This window comes from Lichenostomus cassidix, unplaced genomic scaffold (genome assembly GCF_008360975.1).
Source record: "Lichenostomus cassidix isolate B80296 unplaced genomic scaffold, HeHo_3.0 HiC_scaffold_38, whole genome shotgun sequence".
Classification (NCBI taxonomy): Eukaryota; Metazoa; Chordata; class Aves; order Passeriformes; family Meliphagidae; genus Lichenostomus; species Lichenostomus cassidix.
The window spans coordinates 702,122-720,664 of NW_028147440.1; the positions used below are offsets into that span (position 1 = coordinate 702,122).

General features: G+C 45.3%; 1 protein-coding gene across 2 annotated transcripts in view; it reads left to right on the plus strand.

The window, feature by feature from the left end:
• Window positions 1-694: 694 nt before the first annotated feature.
• The window catches only part of LOC146422879 (palmitoyl thioesterase CPT1C-like), a 45,148-nt gene continuing 27,299 nt past the window's right edge, over window positions 695-18,543 (plus strand). The window contains exons 1-10 of one of the 2 annotated variants that reach the window (XM_085045640.1): window positions 695-885; window positions 3,456-3,593; window positions 5,072-5,193; window positions 6,127-6,292; window positions 8,106-8,207; window positions 9,893-10,008; window positions 10,208-10,292; window positions 10,500-10,601; window positions 12,417-12,494; window positions 14,201-14,308. In XM_085045640.1, the coding sequence (XP_084901766.1) occupies window positions 3,456-3,593; window positions 5,072-5,193; window positions 6,127-6,292; window positions 8,106-8,207; window positions 9,893-10,008; window positions 10,208-10,292; window positions 10,500-10,601; window positions 12,417-12,494; window positions 14,201-14,308 (1,017 nt within the window). In that variant the 5' untranslated portion in view covers window positions 695-885. Of the gene's footprint in view, window positions 886-3,455; window positions 3,594-5,071; window positions 5,194-6,126; window positions 6,293-8,105; window positions 8,208-9,892; window positions 10,031-10,207; window positions 10,293-10,499; window positions 10,602-12,416; window positions 12,495-14,200; window positions 14,309-18,543 lie in introns of both variants that reach the window. The other variant, XM_085045641.1, reaches the window with a different exon arrangement.

Sequence of the window (18,543 nt, forward strand, 5' to 3'; positions counted from 1 at the left end):
TTTTTTCCCCTAAATTCCCGTTTTTCCCCCAAATTTCGGGAATTCCCCAAATTTCGGGATCTCCGCCGGTTTTTTGGGGATTTTCCCCCTAAATTTGGGATTTTTTTCCCCTAAATTTCGGGGTTTTTCCCCATAAATTGGGGATTTTTCCCCTTAAATTTCAGACAATTTCCCCCTAAATTTGTTTTTTTTTCCCCATAAATTCCGGTTTTTCCCCCCAAATTTCGGGAATTCCCCAAATTTCGGGATCTCCCCCATCTCCCCCCCATTTTTTGGATTTTTCCATAAATTTCCCATAAATTTGGGTTTTTTCCCCTAAATTTGAGATTTTTTCCCCATAAATTCGGGATTTTTTCCCCATAAATTCCACATTTCCCCCCAAATTTCGGGGAATTCCCCAAATTTCGGGATCTCCGCCGGTTTTTTGGGATTTTTCCATAAATTTCCCATAAATTTGGGGTTTTTTCCCCGCTAAATTTGGGGTTTTTTCCCCTAAATTTGAGATTTTTCCCCATAAATTTGGGATTTTTTTCCCCCTAAATTCCACATTTCCCCCCAAATTTCGGGGAATTCCCCAAATTTCGGGATCTCCCCCGTTTTTTTTTGGGATTTTCCCTCCCAAACTCCACCCCCCGGGTGGGGGAGGGGCGATGGGCGTGGCCGGGGGGAGGGGCAGGGGTGGGGGAGGGGCTTCTCCCTCCCTCCTCCTCCGCAGCATCCTCAACCCTCCGAACCCCAAAAATTCCCAAAAATTCCCCCAAAAAACCCCCAAAATTTCGGCAGCCGCCCCTCCCCCACCCCACCCCAAAAACCTCCCAAAAAAAAACCCCAAAATCTTCTTCTTTTCGCCCCAAAAAATTGCTTTGAGCGACCGGAAGCTGCAAGGTGAGGAGGGGAGGCGGAGGGTGGGGAGGGGCGGGAGGGGGTGGGGAGGGAGGGTGTCTCTTCCTCCTCCTCCCCCAAAATCGACCCTGTGATGGATATCGGGAAGGGGGAGGGGCGGATCGATAACACCCGGGGGTGGGGGAGGGGCTGAGCATCCTTTTGGGAGGGGAGGATTTGGGGGGATTTGGGGATTTTTGGGGATTTTTTTGGGAATTTTGGGGATTTTGTGGGTTTGGGGGAATTTTGGGGATTTTGGGGGAATTAGGGGATTTTGGGAGTATTTAGGGATTGAGGGAGATTTTGGGGATTTGGGGAGGGTTTGGGGGATTTTGGGGATTTGGGAGGTTTGAGGGGATTTGGTGGGAGATTTTGGGGGGATTTGGTGGGATTTGAGGGGATTTTGGAGGATTTTGGGGAGATTTTTGGGATTTTGGGAGGATTTTGGGGGATTTGGGGGATTTTGGGGAATTTGGGTAGGGATTTAGGGAGATTTTGGGGATTTTGGGAGATTTTAGGGGATTTTTGGGAGATTTTGGGGGGATTTTGGGGGATTTGGAGATTGGATCTGAGGGATCTTTGATTTAGGTGGTGGGATTTGGGGGATTTTGGGGGAATTTGAAATTTGAAGGATTTTGGGGAATTTTGGGAATTTGGGGGGATTTTGGGATTTTGGGGCAATTTGGGGATTTTGGGGGATTTTGGGGTTTGGGGGAATTTGGGGGATTTTTGAGGATTTTGGGGGAATTTGGGGGATTTTGGGGATTTGGGAATTTTGGGGAATTTGGGGTGATTTGGGTTTTTGGAGGAATTTTGGGGAACTTTGGGGGATTTTGGGGTGATATTGGGGGAATTTGGGGGATTTGAGAGGATTTTTAGGGCATTTTTGGGGGGATTTTGGGAAAATTTGGGGGATTTGGGGGGAATTTGAGGGGATTTTTGGCGATTTTTTTTGGGATTTTGGGATCCTCAAGATTCCCCCGGGGGGCACTGAGGAGGATTTTTGGGATCCCAAATCAATTTTGGGGTGGAATTTCGGAGTTCCCAATGGATTTCGTGGATCCCCATGGATTTTGGGATGGAATTCGGAAATTCCCATGGAATTTGGAAATTCCCATGGATTTTGGGATGGAGTTTGGAAATTCCTATGGATTTTGGAAATTCCCATGGATTTTGGGATGGATTTTGGGATGGAATTTGGAAATCTCCATGAATTTTGGGATGGATTTTGGAAATTCCCATGGATTTTGGGATGGAATTCGGAAATCCCCATGGATTTTGGGATGGAATTTGGAAATTCCCATGGATTTTGGGATGGGTTTGGATCCCAAATTTGGGATTTTCTCCCCAGATGTTAGAAGCAGCAGTTATGGGCAGTTTTGGGGGAAATTCCCATGGATTTTGGGATGGAATTTGGAATTCCCCATGGATTTTGGGATGGATTTTGGGTTGATTTTTGGGTTTCTCCATGGATTTTGGGATGGATTTTGGGATGGATTTGGATCCCAAATTTGGGATTTTCTCCCCAGATGGCCGAGGCAGCCATGGTGGGCAGTTTTGGGGTCTCCCTGGGGTCTCCCCATGGATTTTGGGATGGATTTGGGATGGAATTTGGGGTTGATTTTGGGATTTTCTCCCCAGATGGCAGAAGCAGCAGTCATAGGAAGTTTTGGGGTCTCCCTGGGGTCTCCCCATGGATTTTGGGATGGATTTTGGGTTGATTTTTGGGTTTCTCCATGGATTTTGGGATGGATTTGGATCCCAAATTTGGGATTTTCTCCCCAGATGGCCGAGGCAGCCGTGGTGGGCAGTTTTGGGGTCTCTCTGGGGTCTCCCCATGGAGTTTGGGATGGATTTTGGGTTGATTTTTGGGTTTCTCCATGGATTTTGGGATGGATTTTGGGATGGATTTTGGGATTTCCCCATGGATTTTGGGATGGAATTTGGGATTCCCATGAATTTTGGGATGGAATTCAGGGTTTCCCATGGATTTTAGGATGGATTTAGGATGGATTTGGATCCCAAATTTTGGGATTTTTTGGCAGATGTTAGAAGCAGTATGGGCAGTTTTGGGGAGAATTCCCATGGATTTTGGGATGGATTTGGGATGGAATTCAGGGATTCCCATGGATTTTGGGATGGATTTGGATCCCAAATTTAGGATTTTCTCCCCAGATGGCAGAAGCAGCAGTCATAGGAAGTTTTGGGATTTCCCCATGGATTTTGGGATGGATTTGGGATGGATTTTGGAAGTTCCCATGGATTTTGGGATGGAATTTGGAATTCCCCATGGATTTTGGGTTGATTTTTGGGATGGATTTGGATCCCAAATTTGGGATTTTCTCCCCAGATGGCCGAGGCAGCCGTGGTGGGCAGTTTTGGGGGAATTCCCATGGATTTTGGGATGGATTTGGATCCCAAATTTGGGATTTTCTCCCCAGATGGCAGAAGCAGCCGTGGTGGGCAGTTTTGGGGATTTCCCATGGATTTGGGGTTGATTTTTGGGTTTCCCCATGGATTTTGGGATGGATTTGGGATGGAATTTGGGGTTGATTTTGGGATTTTCTCCCCAGATGGCCGAGGCAGCAGTCATAGGACGTTTTGGGGTCTCCCTGGGCTCTCCCCCCCAGCTCCCCCCCAGCCCAGGACCTCTGCAGCACCTGCTGGGCAGTTTGCTGAGCTCAGCCGGCAGGAGACTCAGGAGGGTCAGGGTGAGTGAGGAACCCAAAATTTGGGGAGGGGGAGAGGAATTTGGGGTACAAGACCCCCGAATTTGGGGAGGAGATGTTGGGGAGGAGATGGTTGGGGAGGAGATGAATTTGGGGAGGAATCCAAATTTGGGGAGGAGATGAATTTGGGGTACAAGACCCCCGATTTGGGAGGGGGAGTCCAAATTTGGAAAGGGGAGAGGAATTTGGGGAGGGGAGAGGAATTTGGGAGGGGAACCCAAAATTTGGGGAGGGGGAGATGGATTTGGGGAGGAGAGGAAATTTGGGGAGGGAGAGGAATTTGGGGTACAAGACCCCGAATTTGGGGAGGGGGAGATGGAATTTGGGGAGGGGGAGAACAAAACTGGGAGGGGCCAAAAATTGGGGGAAAGGGACAAAATTTGGGGAGGGGAGATGGAATTTGGGGAGAGGGAGAGGAATTTGGGGAGGTGGATCTGGGGAGGGGGAACCCTAAATTTGGGGAGGGGGAGATGGAATTTGGGAAGGAGGAGTCCAAATTTGGGGAGGGGGAGAGGAAATTTGGGGAGGGGGAGATGAATTTGGGGAGGGAGAACCCAAAATTTGGGGAAAGGGAGAACAAAACTGGGGAGGGGGAGCCAAAAAATTGGGGGAGGAACCCAAAATTTGGGGAGGGGGAGGTGGAATTTGGGGAGGGGGGAACCCAAAATTTGGGTTCCTGGGGAGATTTTTTGGGTTCCCAGCGTGAATTTTTGGGTTTCCCAGAGTGAATTTTGGGGTTTTTGGGTTTCCCTGTTGGATTTCCTGCTGGATTTTTGGGGTTTTTGGGTTTCCCTGTTGGGTTTTTTTGAGGATTTTGGGGCTTTTGGGTTTCCTGGGGTGGATTTTGGGGTTTTTTAGGGTCCCGGATCTGATTTTTGGGGTCCCAACCCCCCCAGACCCCAGGGCGTGGCTGTTTTAGGGTTTCCCACGTTGAATTTTGGGGTTTTTGGGTTTCCCTGTTGGATTTTGCTTTTTCTGGTTGGATTTTTTTGGGGATTTTGGGGGTTTTGGTTTTCCCGGGGTGGATTTTGGGGTTTTTTGGGGTCCCGGCTCTGATTTTCGGGGTCCCGCCGCCCCCAGCCGCACCCCTCAGACCCCTGGGCGTGGCTGGTTTTGGGATTTCCTGTTCGATCTTTAGGGTTTTTGGGTTTTCCTGTTGGGATTTTTTGTTTCCCTGCTGGAATTTTGGGTTTTTTTGCGGAAATTTCGGGGTTTTGGGGTCCCGGGGGTTTTTTGGGGTCCCGGATCTGATTTTCGGGGTCCCGCCGCCCCCAGCCGCACCCCTCGGGCTCCAGGGCGTGGCTGGTTTTGGGATTTCCTGTTCGATCTTTAGGATTTTTGGGTTTCCCTGCTGGAATTTTGCGGTTTTTCGGGGGATTTTCAGGGGCATTTCGGGGTTTTGGGGTCCCGGGGGTTTTTTGGGGTCCTGGATCCGATTCTGGACCCCAAATCGCCCCCAGCCGCACCCCTCAGGCTCCAGGGCGTGGCTGTTTTTGGGGGGCGCCCTGGGGCTCTGCGAGGCTGCAGGACTCGACGCTTCCCTGGGGCTGCTGGGAGTCATCGGCAGGAACCTGCCGGACAGGTGAGAGCCCAAATTTGGGAGGGGTCGGGAATTTGGGGAGGGGTCGGGAATTGGGGAGGGGTCTCAGAAATTTGGGGAGGGGTCGGGAATTTGGGGAGGGGTCGGGAATTTGGGGAGGGGTCTGAAATTGGGGAGGGGTCCCAAAATTTGGGGAGGAGTCTCAAAATTGGGGAGGGATTTCAGGATTCCCAGTGTGGATTTTGGGGTTTTTGGTGGGGATTTTGGAGTTTTTTGGGGGTCCCAGGATGGAATTTTGGGGTTTTTTTGGGTTTCTGGTGTGGATTTTAGGGTTTTTTTTGGGCTCCCCGATCTGATTTTGGTGATCCTGGTGTCGATTTTGGGGTTTTTGGTGTCGATTTTGGGGTTTCTGGTGTGGATTTTGGAGTTTTTTGGGGTTCCCGGTGTGTATTTCGGTGATCCTGGTGTCGATTTTGGGGTTTTTGGTGTGGATTTTGGGGTTTTCTGGGCTCCCCGACCCAATTTCGGGGTCCCTGACCCCAAATCTCCCCCAGCCCGCTGCTCCCCGGGGCTCTCCTGTGTGCATTTTGGGGTTCCTGGTGTCGATTTTGGGGTTTTTAGTGTGGATTTTGGGTTTTTTGGGGGGTTTTTGGTGTGGATTTTGGGGTTTTTTGGGGGTTTTTGGTGTGGATTTTGGGGTTTTTTGGGGGTTTTTGGTGTGGATTTTGGGGTTTTCAGTGATTCTGGTGTGGATTTTAGTCATCCTGGTGTCGATTTGGGTGATCCTGGTGTCGATTTTGGGGTTTTTGGTGTCGATTTTGGGGTTTCTGGTGTGGATTTTGGAGTTTTTTGGGGTTCCCGGTGTGTATTTTGGTGATCCTGATGTCGATTTTGGGGTTTTTGGTGTCGATATTAGGGTTTTTTGGGGCCCCCGATCTGATTTTCGGGGTCCCTGACCCCCCAAATCTCCCCCAGCCCGCTGCTCCCCGGGGCTCTCCGCGTCCCCCTGGCTCTGCTGCTCTTCTCCTCGGCTCTGTGGCTCCTGCTGAGCTTCACTCTGCGCCTGGGGCTGCGACTGCTGCTGCTGGGGGGCGCCGGGGGGGCGCTGGGCGGGCCGGGACCCCCACCCCGGATATGGCTGGTAACATTTGGGGAGATTTGGGGCAGTTTGGGGGGGATTTGGGGTGGTTTGGGGAGGATTTGGGGTGGTTTGGGGAGGATTTGGGGCAGTTTGGGGGATTGGGGGCAATTTTGGGGGCCCTAGGTGAAATTTGGGGGGATTCAGGATTTGGGGGAAGGGGGTCCTGGGTGGGATTTGGGGCTGTTTAGAGGGGATTTGGGGGAATTTGGGGCAGTTTGAGGAGGATTTGGGGGGTTTGGGGGCGAATTTAGGGGGTCCTGAGTGAAGGGGGATTTGGGGCAGTTTGAGGCAGTTTTGGGGGAATTTGGGGCAGTTTAGGGCGGTTTGGGGTGGTTTGAGGGGATTTGAGGTGATTTGGGGAGGATTTGGGGGAATTTTGGGGGTCCTGGGTGGGATTTGGGGCTGTTTGGGGAGGATTTGAGGTGATTTGGGGGAATTTGGGGAGGATTTGGGGTGGTTTGGGGGAGATTTGGGGGCGATTTTGGGGTCCTGGGTGGGATTTGGGGGGATTTGGGGTGGTTTGGGGGCAGTTTGGGGCAGTTTGAGGGGGATTTGAGGTGATTTGGGGAGGATTTGGGGGGAATTTTGGGGGTCCTGGGTGGGATTTGGGGGAATTTGGGGTGGTTTGGGGAGGATTTGGGCTAATTTCTGATTATTTTTGGGCTAATTTCGGATTATTTTTGGCTCTCCCAGGCCCTGGTCAGGATGTTCTTTGGAGATTATTTTGGGGATATTTCGGGGATATTTTTGGGATTATTTCGAGGTTATTTCGGGATAATTTGGGATTTATTTTGGGGTAATTTCAGGATTATTTTGGGGCTATTTTGAGGATATTTTTGGGATTATTTTGGGGAAATTTCAGGATTATTTCAGGATAATTTCAGGATAATTTCACGATAATTTCAGGATAATTTCACGATAATTTCAGGCTAATTTTGGGCTAATTTCTGATTATTTTTGGCTCTCCCAGGCTCTGGTCAGGATGTTCTTTGGAGATTATTTTGGGGATATTTCGGGGATATTTTTGGGATTATTTCGAGGTTATTTCGGGATAATTTGGGATTTATTTTTGGGTAATTTCAGGATTATTTTGGGGATATTTTTGGGATATTTTTGGGATTATTTCAGGATAATTTCAGGATTATTTTAGGATAATTTCAGAATAATTTCAGGATTATTTTGGGCTAATTTCAGGATAATTTCAGGATTATTTCAAGATAATTTCAGGCTAATTTCAGGCTAATTTTGGGTTAATTTCGGATTATTTTTGGCTCTCCCAGGCTCTGGTCAGGATGTTCTCTGGGGGTTATTTTGTGGATATTTTTGGGATGATTTTGGGGTAATTTTGGGGTTATTTTGGGGTAATTTCAGGATTATTTTGGGAATATTTTTGGGATAATTTTGGGGATATTTCAGGGATATTTTTGGGATTATTTTGATGATATCTCAGGAATATTCTTACAATTATTTTGGGATAATTTCAGGTAATTTTGGGGATAATTTCTGATTATTTTGGGGATATTTCAGGGATATTTTGGGGATATTTTTGGGATATGTTTGGGATTATTTTAGGGTAACTTCAGGATTATTTTGGAATAATTTCTGATTATTTTGGGGATATTCTTGGGATTATTTTGGGGCTATTTTGGGGATATTTTTGGGATAATTCCAGGATGATTTCAGGATAATTTCAGGATTATTTCAGGATTATTTTGGGGTAATTTCAGGATTATTTTAGGATATTTTTAGGATAATTTCGGGATAATTTCGGATTATTTTTGGGCTAATTTGGGATTATTTTTGGCTCTCCCAGGCCCTGGTCAGGATGTTCGCCGGTCGCCAGCCGGGGCTGCTCAGCCTGCAGGGGGCGCTGCCTGCCCTGCCCCTCCCCCACCTCAGCGACACCGTGCGACAGGTGGGGGAGGGGCGGGATTTGGGGGGATTTAGGGGGTTTTGGGGAATTTGGGGATTTTGGGGATTTAGGGAGGATGTTGGGGATTTGGGAATTGGGGTGAGATTTGGGGAATTTTGGGGGATTTTGGGGAATTTTTGGGGATTTTGGGGGAATTTGGGGATCAGATTTTTGGAGATTTTAGGGATTTTTTGGGAATTTTGGGGAATTTTTGGTAATTTTTTGGGAATTTTGGGGGATTTGGGGGAATTTTGGGGGATTTTGGGGAATTTGGGGTCCTGGGTAGGATTTGAGGGATTTGGGGGATTGGTAGGGAAGATTTTGGGAGTTTAGGGGATTTTGGGGGTTTTTGGGGGCATTTGGGGGATTTTGGGGGGATTTGGGGAGGATTTTGGAAGAATTTTGGAATTTGGGGGAATTTAGGGGATTTTGGAATTTGGGGGGAATTTGGGGTCCTGGGTGGGATTTGGGGTGGTTTAGGGTCGATTTTGGGGGACTTGGGGTGGTTTTGGGGAGATTTGGGGGATTTTGGGGGAAATTTTGAGGAAATTTGGGGTCCTGGGGGATTTGAGGAATTTTGGGGGATTTGGGGGAAATTTGGGGAGGATTTTGGGGTCCTGGGTGGGATTTTGGGGGAATTTGGGTGAATTTTGGGGGAATTTTGGGGGATTGGGAATTTGGGGGAATTTTGGGAGTTTAGAGGGGATTTGGGGGGTGGGGATTTGGGGGAATTTTTGGGGAATTTAGGGTGATTTTGGGGGAATTTGGGGGGAATTTTTGGGAGTTTAGAGGGATTTGGGGGAATTTTGGGGTGAATTTGGGGGGATTTTGAGGGAATTTTGGGGAATTTTGGGATTTTGGGGGAATTTTTGGGGGGAATTTTGGGGGATTTTGGTGTCCTGGGTGGGACTTGGGGTGATTTTGGGGGAATTTTGGGGGATTTTGGGGCTCCTAGGTGGGATTTTGGGAGGATTTGGGGTTTTCCTATTGATTTTTAGGATCCCTGGGTGGTTTTTGGGGTTTTTTTGGGGGGATTTTCTATCAGATTTTAGGATTTTTTCTGATTCCCTATCAGATTTTGGGGTTTTTTTGGGGATTCCTGATCACAATTTATTGGAATTTTTTGCTACAACCTCTCAAATTTTAATTTTTTTTTTAATCCTTTCTCACAATTTGGAATTTTTTGGGTTTTTTTTTTAATTTCCTATCAAATTTTGGGGTTTTTTTTGGGGATTCCCTATCAGATTTTATCAGGATTTTTTCCTATTACCTCTCAAATTTTAATTTTTAAAAATTTCTTATCACAATTACGTTTTTTTTAGGATTCCCCATCAGATTTCAGAACACTTTAAAATCCCTTATCACAATTTGAATTTTTTTTTTCAGGATTCTCTATCAGATTTTATTGGGATTTTTTTTGCAATTCCCTCTCAGATTTTAATTTTTTTTTAATTCCCTTTCCCAATTAGGATTTTTTTTTGGGATTCCCTATCAGATTTTAGCATTTTTTTAGGATTTCCTGATCGAATTTTAGTGTTTTTTTGGGGATTCCTAATCAAATTTCATTGCAATTTTTTGCTACACCTTCCCAAATATTTATTTTTTTTTTAATCTCCTATCGAAATTTGAATTTTTTCTTTAATTAACTCATTAATTTTCTCTCTCCCCACCCCAAATTTCCCCCCCAGGCTGTGGAATCTCTGCAGATTTTGGACCCTGGAGGGGTGGGGGAGGGGCTGCCCCCCCTGGCCCAGAGCTTTTTGGGGGGAGCTGGACCCCAAATCCAGCGCTGGCTGAGGATCAGGTCCTGGGTGATGCCCAATTATGTGAGTTTGGGGGAATTTTGGGGGAATTTTGGGGGAATTTTGGGAATTTTTTTGGATTTTATTTGGAATTTTTCTGGGTTTTTTGGGGATTTTTAGGGGATTTTTGGGGTTTTTTTGGGTGGATTTTGGGGTTTTTGGGGCTCCTGGACCCCAAATCCAGCGCTGGCTGCGGGTCAGGTCCTGGCTGATGCCGAATTATGTGAGTTTGGGGGAATTTTGGGAAATTTTTGGGATTTTTTTGGGAATTTTTCTGAGATTTTTGGTGGATTTTTGGGGATTTTTAGGGGATTTTTGGGGGGTTTTGGGTGGATTTTGGGGTTTTTGGGGATCCTGGACCCCAAATCCAGCGCTGGCTGAGGCTCAGGTCCTGGGTGATGCCGAATTATGTGAGTTTGGGGGAATTTTGGGGATTTTTGGGAATTTTTTGGGAATTTTTTGGGATTTTTCTGGGGTTTTTGGGGATTTTTAGGGGATTTTTGGGGGTTTTTGGGTGGATTTTGGGGTTTTTGGGGCTCCTGGACCCCAAATCCAGTGCTGGCTCCGGATCAGGTCCTGGGTGATGCCGAATTATGTGAGTTTGGGGGAATTTTGGGGGATTTTTGGGAATTTTTTGGGAATTTTTGGTGGATTTTGGGGTTTTTTTTGATGAATTTTGGGTGGATTTTGGGGTTTTTGGGGATCCTGGACCCCAAATCCAGTGCTGGCTCCGGATCAGGTCCTGGCTGATGCCGAATTATGTGAGTTTGGGGAATTTTGGGAATTTTTCGGGAATTTTTTTGGAATTTTTCTGAGATTTTGGGTGGATTTTTGGTGGATTTTTGGGGGTTTTTGGTGGATTTTGGGGTTTTTGGGGGGAGCTGGACCCCAAATCCAGCGCTGGCTCCAACTAAGGTCCTGGCTGATGCCGAATTATGTGAGTTTGGGGGAATTTGGGGAATTTTTTGGGAATTTTTCTGAAATTTTGGGGGATTTTTAGGGGATTTTTTTGGATTTTTGGTGGATTTTTGGGGGATTTTGGGTGGATTTTGGGGTTTTTGGGGATCCTGGACCCCAAATCCAGCGCTGGCTGAGCTTAAGGTCCTGGCTGATGCCGAATTATGTGAGTTTGGGGGAATTTTGGGTGTTTTTTGGGAATTTTTTGGGATTTTTTCTGAGATTTTGGGGGATTTTTAGGGGATTTTTGGTGGATTTTTGGGGGATTTTGGGTGGATTTTGGGGTTTTTGGGGATCCTGGACCCCAAATGCAGCGCTGGCTGCGGCTCAGGTCCTGGGTGATGCTGAATTATGTGAGTTTGGGGAATTTTGGGAATTTTTGGGGAATTTTGGGAGGTTTTATGGGGTTTTGGGTGGATTTTGGGTGGATTTTGGTTATCCTAGGTGGGTTTTCGATGGATTTTGGGGGATTTGGGGGACATTTTGGGAGATTTTGGGTGGATTTTGGGAGGTTTTTTGTGGATTTTGGGGAGATTTTGGGTAGATTTTGGGTTGATTTTGGGGGAGGTTGTGGGATTTTTTGGGTGGTTTTGGTGGATTTTGGGAGATTTTGGGAGGTTTTGGGAGATTTTGGGTGGATTTGGGAGATTTTGGTCATTTTTTGGTGGATTTTCGGAGGTTTTGGGGAAGATTTGGGGTTTTTTTGGGAGTCCTGAGTGGCTTTTAGGCATTTTTGGGCTCCTGAATGGCTTTTGGGAAGATTTTGGGGAGAATTTGGGGGTTTTTTGGGGTCCTGGTTGGATTTTGGGTTTTTTTTTGAATCCTGAGTGGTTTTTGGGTTATTCTGGGTGGGTTTGGGAAGAATTTTGGGGAAGATTTGGGGTTTTTTGGGTGTCCTGAGTGGATTTTGGGGGTTTTTTTGGGTCCTGGGTGGCTTTTTGGGAAGACTTTGAGGAAAATTTGGGGGTTTTTGGGTATCCTGGGTGGATTTTGGGGAAATTTTGGGGTTTTTTGGCTGTCCTGGGCTGGATTTTGGGGTTTTTTTGGGGTCCTGGGTGGGTTTTGGGGAGAATTTTGGGGAAAATTTTGGGGTTTCTGGGCTCCTGGGTGTGTTTTGTGTTTCCTGGTTGGATTTTGGGAAGATTTTGGGGAAAATTTTGGGGTTTTTTGGTCTCCTGAGTAATTTTTTTGGACTCCTGGGTGGGTTTTGGGTTTCCTGGGTGGATTTTGGGGGAAAATTTTGGGTTTTTTGGGCTCCTGGGTGGTTTTTTTGGACTCCTGGATGTGTTTTGTGTTTCCTGGGTGGATTTTGGGAAGATTTTGGGGCAAATTTTGGGGTTTTTTGGGCTCCTGGGTGCTTTTTTTGGACTCCTGGGTGTGTTTTGGGTTTCCTCTTTGGATTTTGGGGTATTTTGGGCTATTTTTGGGTCCCAAATTTGGTGTTTTTCCCCAGCTGAGTGACCTGTGGGAGGAGGAGCTGCATTTGGGATCTCGAGATCCTCTGCCCACCACGGGCAGCTACTACCTCATGGTGAGACCCCAAAAAAACCCCAAAAAAACCCGAAAAAAAACCCCAAATTTGGGGATCCCGACCCAAAAAAACTTCAAAAACGGGGATCCTGACCCAAAAAATCCCCAAAAATTAACTTAAAACCCAAAAAAAACCCCAAACACCCACAAAATTTGGAGATCCTGACCCAATAAAAACCCAAAAATGGGGATCCCGACCCAAAAAAACCCCAAAAATTAAGCTAAAATCCCCCAAAGACGCTCAAATTTGGGGATCCCAACCCAAAAAACCCCAAAAACGGGGATCCTGACCCAAAAAACCCCCAAAAATTAACCTAAAAACCTAAAAAAAACCCCAAAAACCTCCAAATTTGGGGATCCTGACCCACAAAAACCCCAAAAACGGGGATCCTGACCCAAAAAAACCGCCAAAAATTAACCTAAAACCCACAAAAATTAATCTAAAACCCCCAAATTTGGGGATCCTAACCCAAAAACCACCAAAAATGGGGATCCCAACCCAAAAAAATCCCAAATTTGGGGATCCCAACCCAAAAAAACCCCAAAAAATTAACCTAAAATCCGCAAAAAATGCCCAAATTTGGCGATCCTGACCCAAAAAACACCAAAAATGGGGATCCCAACCCAAAAAAATCCCAAATTTGGGATCCCAACCCAAAAAAACCCCAAAAATTAACCTAAAACCCCCAAAAACCCAAAAAAACCCCAAAATTTGCTCCACGTTCGGTGGGTTTTTTGGGTTTTTTTCCCCAAATTTTGGGAATTTTTGGGATTTTTGGGGTTCCTGACCCCCAAATTTTGGGATTTTTGGGTTTCCTGACCCCCAAATTTTGGGATTTTTGGGGTTCCTGACCCCCAAATTTTGGGATTTTTGGGGTTCCTGATCCCCAAATTTTGGGATTTTTGGGGTTCCTGACCCCCAAATTTTGGGATTTTTGGGTTTTCCAGGACGTTTTAGGTTCCTTTTTCCTCCTTAAAAACTCTTTTTTATTCCATTTTTGGCTGTTTTAGGAGTGTTTTTCTCCATTTTTCTGGGTTTTTCCCCCAAATTTTGGGATTTTTGAGGTTTCTGACCCCTAAAATTTGGGATTTTTGGGGTTTCTGACCCCCAAATTTTGGGATTTTTGGTTTCCCAGGACGTTTTGGGTTCCTTTTCCCCTTTAAAAACTCATTTTTGCTCCATTTTGGATGTTATTTGCTCCATTTTTTGCGGGTTTTTTGGGTTTTTCCCCCAAAAATCAGGAAATTTAGGGATTTTTGGGGTTCCTGACCCCCAAATTTTGGGAATTTTGGGGATTTTTGGGGTTTCTGACCCCCAATTTTGGGGATTTTTGGGGTTTCTGACCCCCAAATTTGGTATTTTTGGGGTTTCTGACCCCCAAATTTGGGATTTTTTGGGTTCTAACCCCCCAAATTTGGGATTTTTGGGTTCCTGCCCCCCAAATTTTGGGATTTTTTGGGTTTCTGACCCCCAAATTTTGGGAATTTTGGAGATTTTGGGTTTCCTGACCCCCAAATTTTGGGATTTTTGGGTTCCCAGGACGTTTTGGGTTCCTTTTCCCCTTTAAAAACTCATTTTTGCTCCATTTTGGATGTTATTTGCTCCATTTTTTGCGGGTTTTTTGGGTTTTTTCCCCCAAAAATCAGGAAATTTTGGGATTTTTGGGTTCCTGACCCCCAAATTTTGGGATTTTTTGGGTTTCTCAGGACGTTTTGGGTTCTCCCCCCACCCGGCTGGCTGCTGCCAGAGCTGCCAACCTCACCTTCGCCTTCCTGCGCTTCAGGAGCCTCGTCAGGGAGGGGACACTGCCCCCCGTGAGGATTTGGGGAATTTGGGGGAAATTTGGGGGATTTTGGGGTTTTGGGAGGGAAATTTGGGGTTTAAAGGGGGAAATTTGGGGTTTTGGGGGAATTTGGGGTTTAAAAGGAAATTTGGGGCAATTTCAGGGGAAATTCGGTGGAAATTTGGGGTTTAAATGGGAGGATTTGGGAAAATTTGGGGAAATTTGGGGATTTGGGGTTTTGGGAAATTTGGGGTTTAAGGGAAATTTGGGGTTTTGGGGGAAATTTGGGGGTTTTGGGGGGTTTTGGGGAAATTTGGGGTTTAAAGGGAAATTTGGGTTTTGGGGGGATTTTGTTTAAAGGGAAATTTGGGGTTAGGGAAATTTGGTGGAAATTTGGGGTTTAAATGGGAGGATTTGGGAGTTTGGGTTTAAATGGGAAGATTTGGGGAAATTTGGGGGATTTTGGGGGTTTTGGGAGGGAAATTTGGGGTTTAAAGGAGGAAATTTGGGGTTTTTTGGGGGAATTTGGGGTTTAAAAGGGGAAATTTGGGGCAATTTCAGGGGAAATTTGGTGGAAATTTGGGGTTTAAATGGGAGGATTTGGGAAAATTTGGGGAAATTTGGGGGATTTTGGGGGTTTTTGGGAGTGTTTGGGGTTTTATGGGTGGAAATTTGGGTTTTTTGGGGGGAATTTGGGGTTTAAAAGGGGAAATTTGGTGGAGATTTGGGGTTTAAATGGGAGGATTTGGGAAAATTTGGGGGATTTTGGGGGTTTTGGGAGGGAAATTTGGGGTTTAAAGGAGGAAATTTGGGGTTTTTTGGGGGAATTTGGGGTTTAAAAGGGGAAATTTGGGGCAATTTCAGGGGAAATTTGGTGGAGATTTGGGGTTTAAATGGGAGGATTTGGGAAAATTTGGGGAAATTTGGGGGATTTTGGGGGTTTTTGGGAGTGTTTGGGGTTTTATGGGTGGAAATTTGGGTTTTTGGGGGAATTGGGGTTTAAAGGGGAAATTTGGTGGGATTTGGGGGTTTCAAATGGGAGGATTTGGGAAAATTTGAAATTTGGGGGATTTTGGGGTTTGGGAAAATTTGGGGTTTAAATGGGGAAATTTGGGGTTTTGGGGGATTTGGGGTTTAAAAGGGAAATTTGGGGCAATTTCAGAATTGGTGAAATTTGGGGTTTAATGGGAGGATTTGGGGTTGAAATGGGGATTTTGGGAAATTTGGGGGAATTTGGGGGTTTTTGGGAGTGTTTGGGGTTTTATGGGTGGAAATTTTGGTTTTTGGGGGGGGGGATTTGGGGTTTAAAAGGGAAATTTTGGGGGCAATTTAGGGGAAATTTGGGGTTTTGGGAGGATTTGGGGGTTAAATGGGAAAATTTGAGGGTGGATTTTGGGGGTTTTGGGAGAAATTTGTGGTTTAAAGGATTTGGGTTTTTTGGGGGATTTGGGGTTTAAAGGGAAATTTGGTGGAAATTTGGGGTTTAAATGGGAGGATTTGGGAAAATTTGGGGAAATTTGGGGGATTTTGGGGGTTTTTGGGAGAGTTTGGGGTTTTATGGGTGGAAATTTGGGTTTTTTGGGAATTTGGGTTTAAGGAAATTTGGGGCAATTTCAGGGAAATTTGGGGTTTAAATGGGAGGATTTGGGGGTTAAATGGGAAAATTTAGGAAATTGGGGGTTTTGGGGAGTTTTAGGAGTGTTTGGGGTTTTATGGGTGGAAATTTGGGTTTTGGGGGGAATTTGGGGGAATTTGGGGGTTTAAAAGGAAATTTGGTGGAAATTTGGGGTTTAAATGTGGAGGAATTTGGGAAAATTTGGGGAAATTTGGGGAATTTGGGGGTTTGGGAGTGTTTGGGTTTATGGGTGGTGGGTTTTGGGGGATTTGGGGAATTTGGGGTTTAAAAGGGGTAGGGCAATTTCAGGGAAATTTGGGGTTTAAATGGGAGGATTTGGGGTTAAATGGGAAAATTTGGGGGGATTTTGGAGGTTTTGGGAGTGTTTGGGGTTTTATGGGTGGAAATTTGGGTTTTGGGGGGGAATTTGGGGTTTTAAAGGGAAATTTGGTGGAAATTTGGGAGTTAAATGGGAGGATTTGGGGTTAAATGGGAAAATTTGGGGAAATTTGGGGGATTTTGGGGTTTTGGGAGGGAAATTTGGGGTTTAAAGGAGAAATTTGGGGGTTTGGGGGAATTTGGGGGAATTTGGGGTTAAAGGAAATTTGGGGCAATTTCAGGGAAATTTGGGTGGAAATTTGGGGTTTAAATGGGAGGATTTGGGAAAATTTGGGGAATTTGGGGGGATTTTGGGGTTTGAAGTGTTTGGGGTTTTATGGGTGGGATTTGGGTTTTGGAAATTTGGGGTTTAAAAGGGAAATTTGGTGGAGATTTGGGGTTTAAATGGGGAGGATTTAGGAAAATTTGGGGAAATTTGGGGATTTTGGGGTTTTGGGGGGAAAATTTGGGGTTTAAATGGGGGAAATTTGGGTTTAGGGGGAATTTGAAGGTTTTTAAAGGGAAATTTGAGACATTTGGAAATTTGGGTGAAATTGAGGTTTAATGGGGAGGATTTGGGGGTTGAAATGGGGATTTTGGGGTGGGGAATTTGGGGTTTGGAGTGTTTGGGGTTTTGGAACATTTGGGTTTGGGATTTGAAGGGGTTTAAAGGGGATTTGAAGGCAATTTCAGGGAAATTTGGGGTTTAAATGAGATTTGGGTTAAATGGGAAAATTTGGGGAAATTTGGGGGATTTTGGGGGAATTTGGGAAATTTGGGAGACAGAAAGGAAAAATTGGGGTTTAATGAAATTTGGGAGTTGAAATGGGGAATTTAGGGGGAGGTGGGGTTAAAAGTGAAAATTTGGAGAAAACTTGAGGTTTTGAGGGAAAATTTGGGGGAAATTGAAGTTTAAATGGGAGATTTTGAGTTAAATGGGAAAATTTGGGGTTTAAATGGGGATTTTGGGAATTAGGGGCAATTTGGGGAATTTGGGGGAAATTTAAGGTTTAAATGGGAGGATTTTGGGGTTTTAAATGGCAAAAGTGCGAGCTTAAAGAGGATTTGGGAAGAATTTAGGATTTTTGGGGGTGAAGGTTGAAAATTTGGGATTTAAAGGGAAATTTAGGAAATTTGGGGTTTAAAGGGAAAATTTGGGGTTAAAAGTCAAAATTTGGGGTCCTGGGGGGAATATTTGGGGTTTAAGGGAAAATTTGGTGGAATTTGCAGGAAAATTAGAGGTTTTAGAAATTTGGGGGAAATTTGGGGGTTTGGGAGAATTTGGGGTTCAGAACAAGTTAAAGGGAAAAGTTGGAGGTGAAATTTGGGTTTAAGGAGATACAGGTTTAAGCCAAGTGGGGAAATTTTGGGATTTTGGGGGCAATTTGAGTTTTGGGGAAATTTGGGGAAATTTTGGGGAAATTTGAGATTGAAAGGGGGAGGTGGCAGAATTTGAGGGAAATTTGGGGTTTGGAGGGGCTGGGGTTGAAATGGGAAGAATTTGGGGGAAAAATTGGGAAAATTTGCGGCTGGGATTACAGGGGTAGGGTTTTTGAAATTTGGGGTTTTGGGAAATTGCAGGATGAAAAATTTGGAAATTTGGGGAAATTTGGGGGTTTTGAAATTTAGGTGTGGAAATTTAGGGTTAGCTTAGTAGGATTTTGGGGCAGTTTAGGGCTGATTTTGGGGTATTTTGAGGTATTTTGGGGTGATTTTGGGGTGATTTCAGGGCTGATTTTGGGGTATTTTGGGGCAATTTTGGGGCTGATTTTGGGGTGATTTCAGGCTGATTTTTGGGTGTTTTTAAAGTTGATTTTGGGGCAGTTTTAGGGCTGATTTTGGGGTATTTTGGGGTCCCAGGTGCTGTTCCGGGGCTGATTTTGGGGTGTTGTTAAAGCTGATTTTTGGGTAATTTTAGGCTGATTTTGGGGTGATTTTGGGCTGATTTCAGGTTGATTTTTGGGTGTTTTTAAAGCTGGTTTTGAAGCAGATTTTGGTCTGATTTTGGGGCAGTTTTAGTGTTTATTTTGGGGTGATTTGGGGGTATTTTGGGGCTGTTTCAGGGCTGATTTTGGGCTCATTTCAGGTCCATTTTTGGGTGTTTTTAAAGCTAATTTTGAAGCAGATTTTGGTCTGATTTTGGGGCAGTTTTAGGGCTGATTTTGGGGTATTTTGGGTGTTTTTAAACCTGATTTTGGTGCAGTTTTAAGGCTGATTTTGGGGTATTTTGGGGCAGTTTTAGGGCTGATTTTGGGGTGATTTCAGGTTCTCTT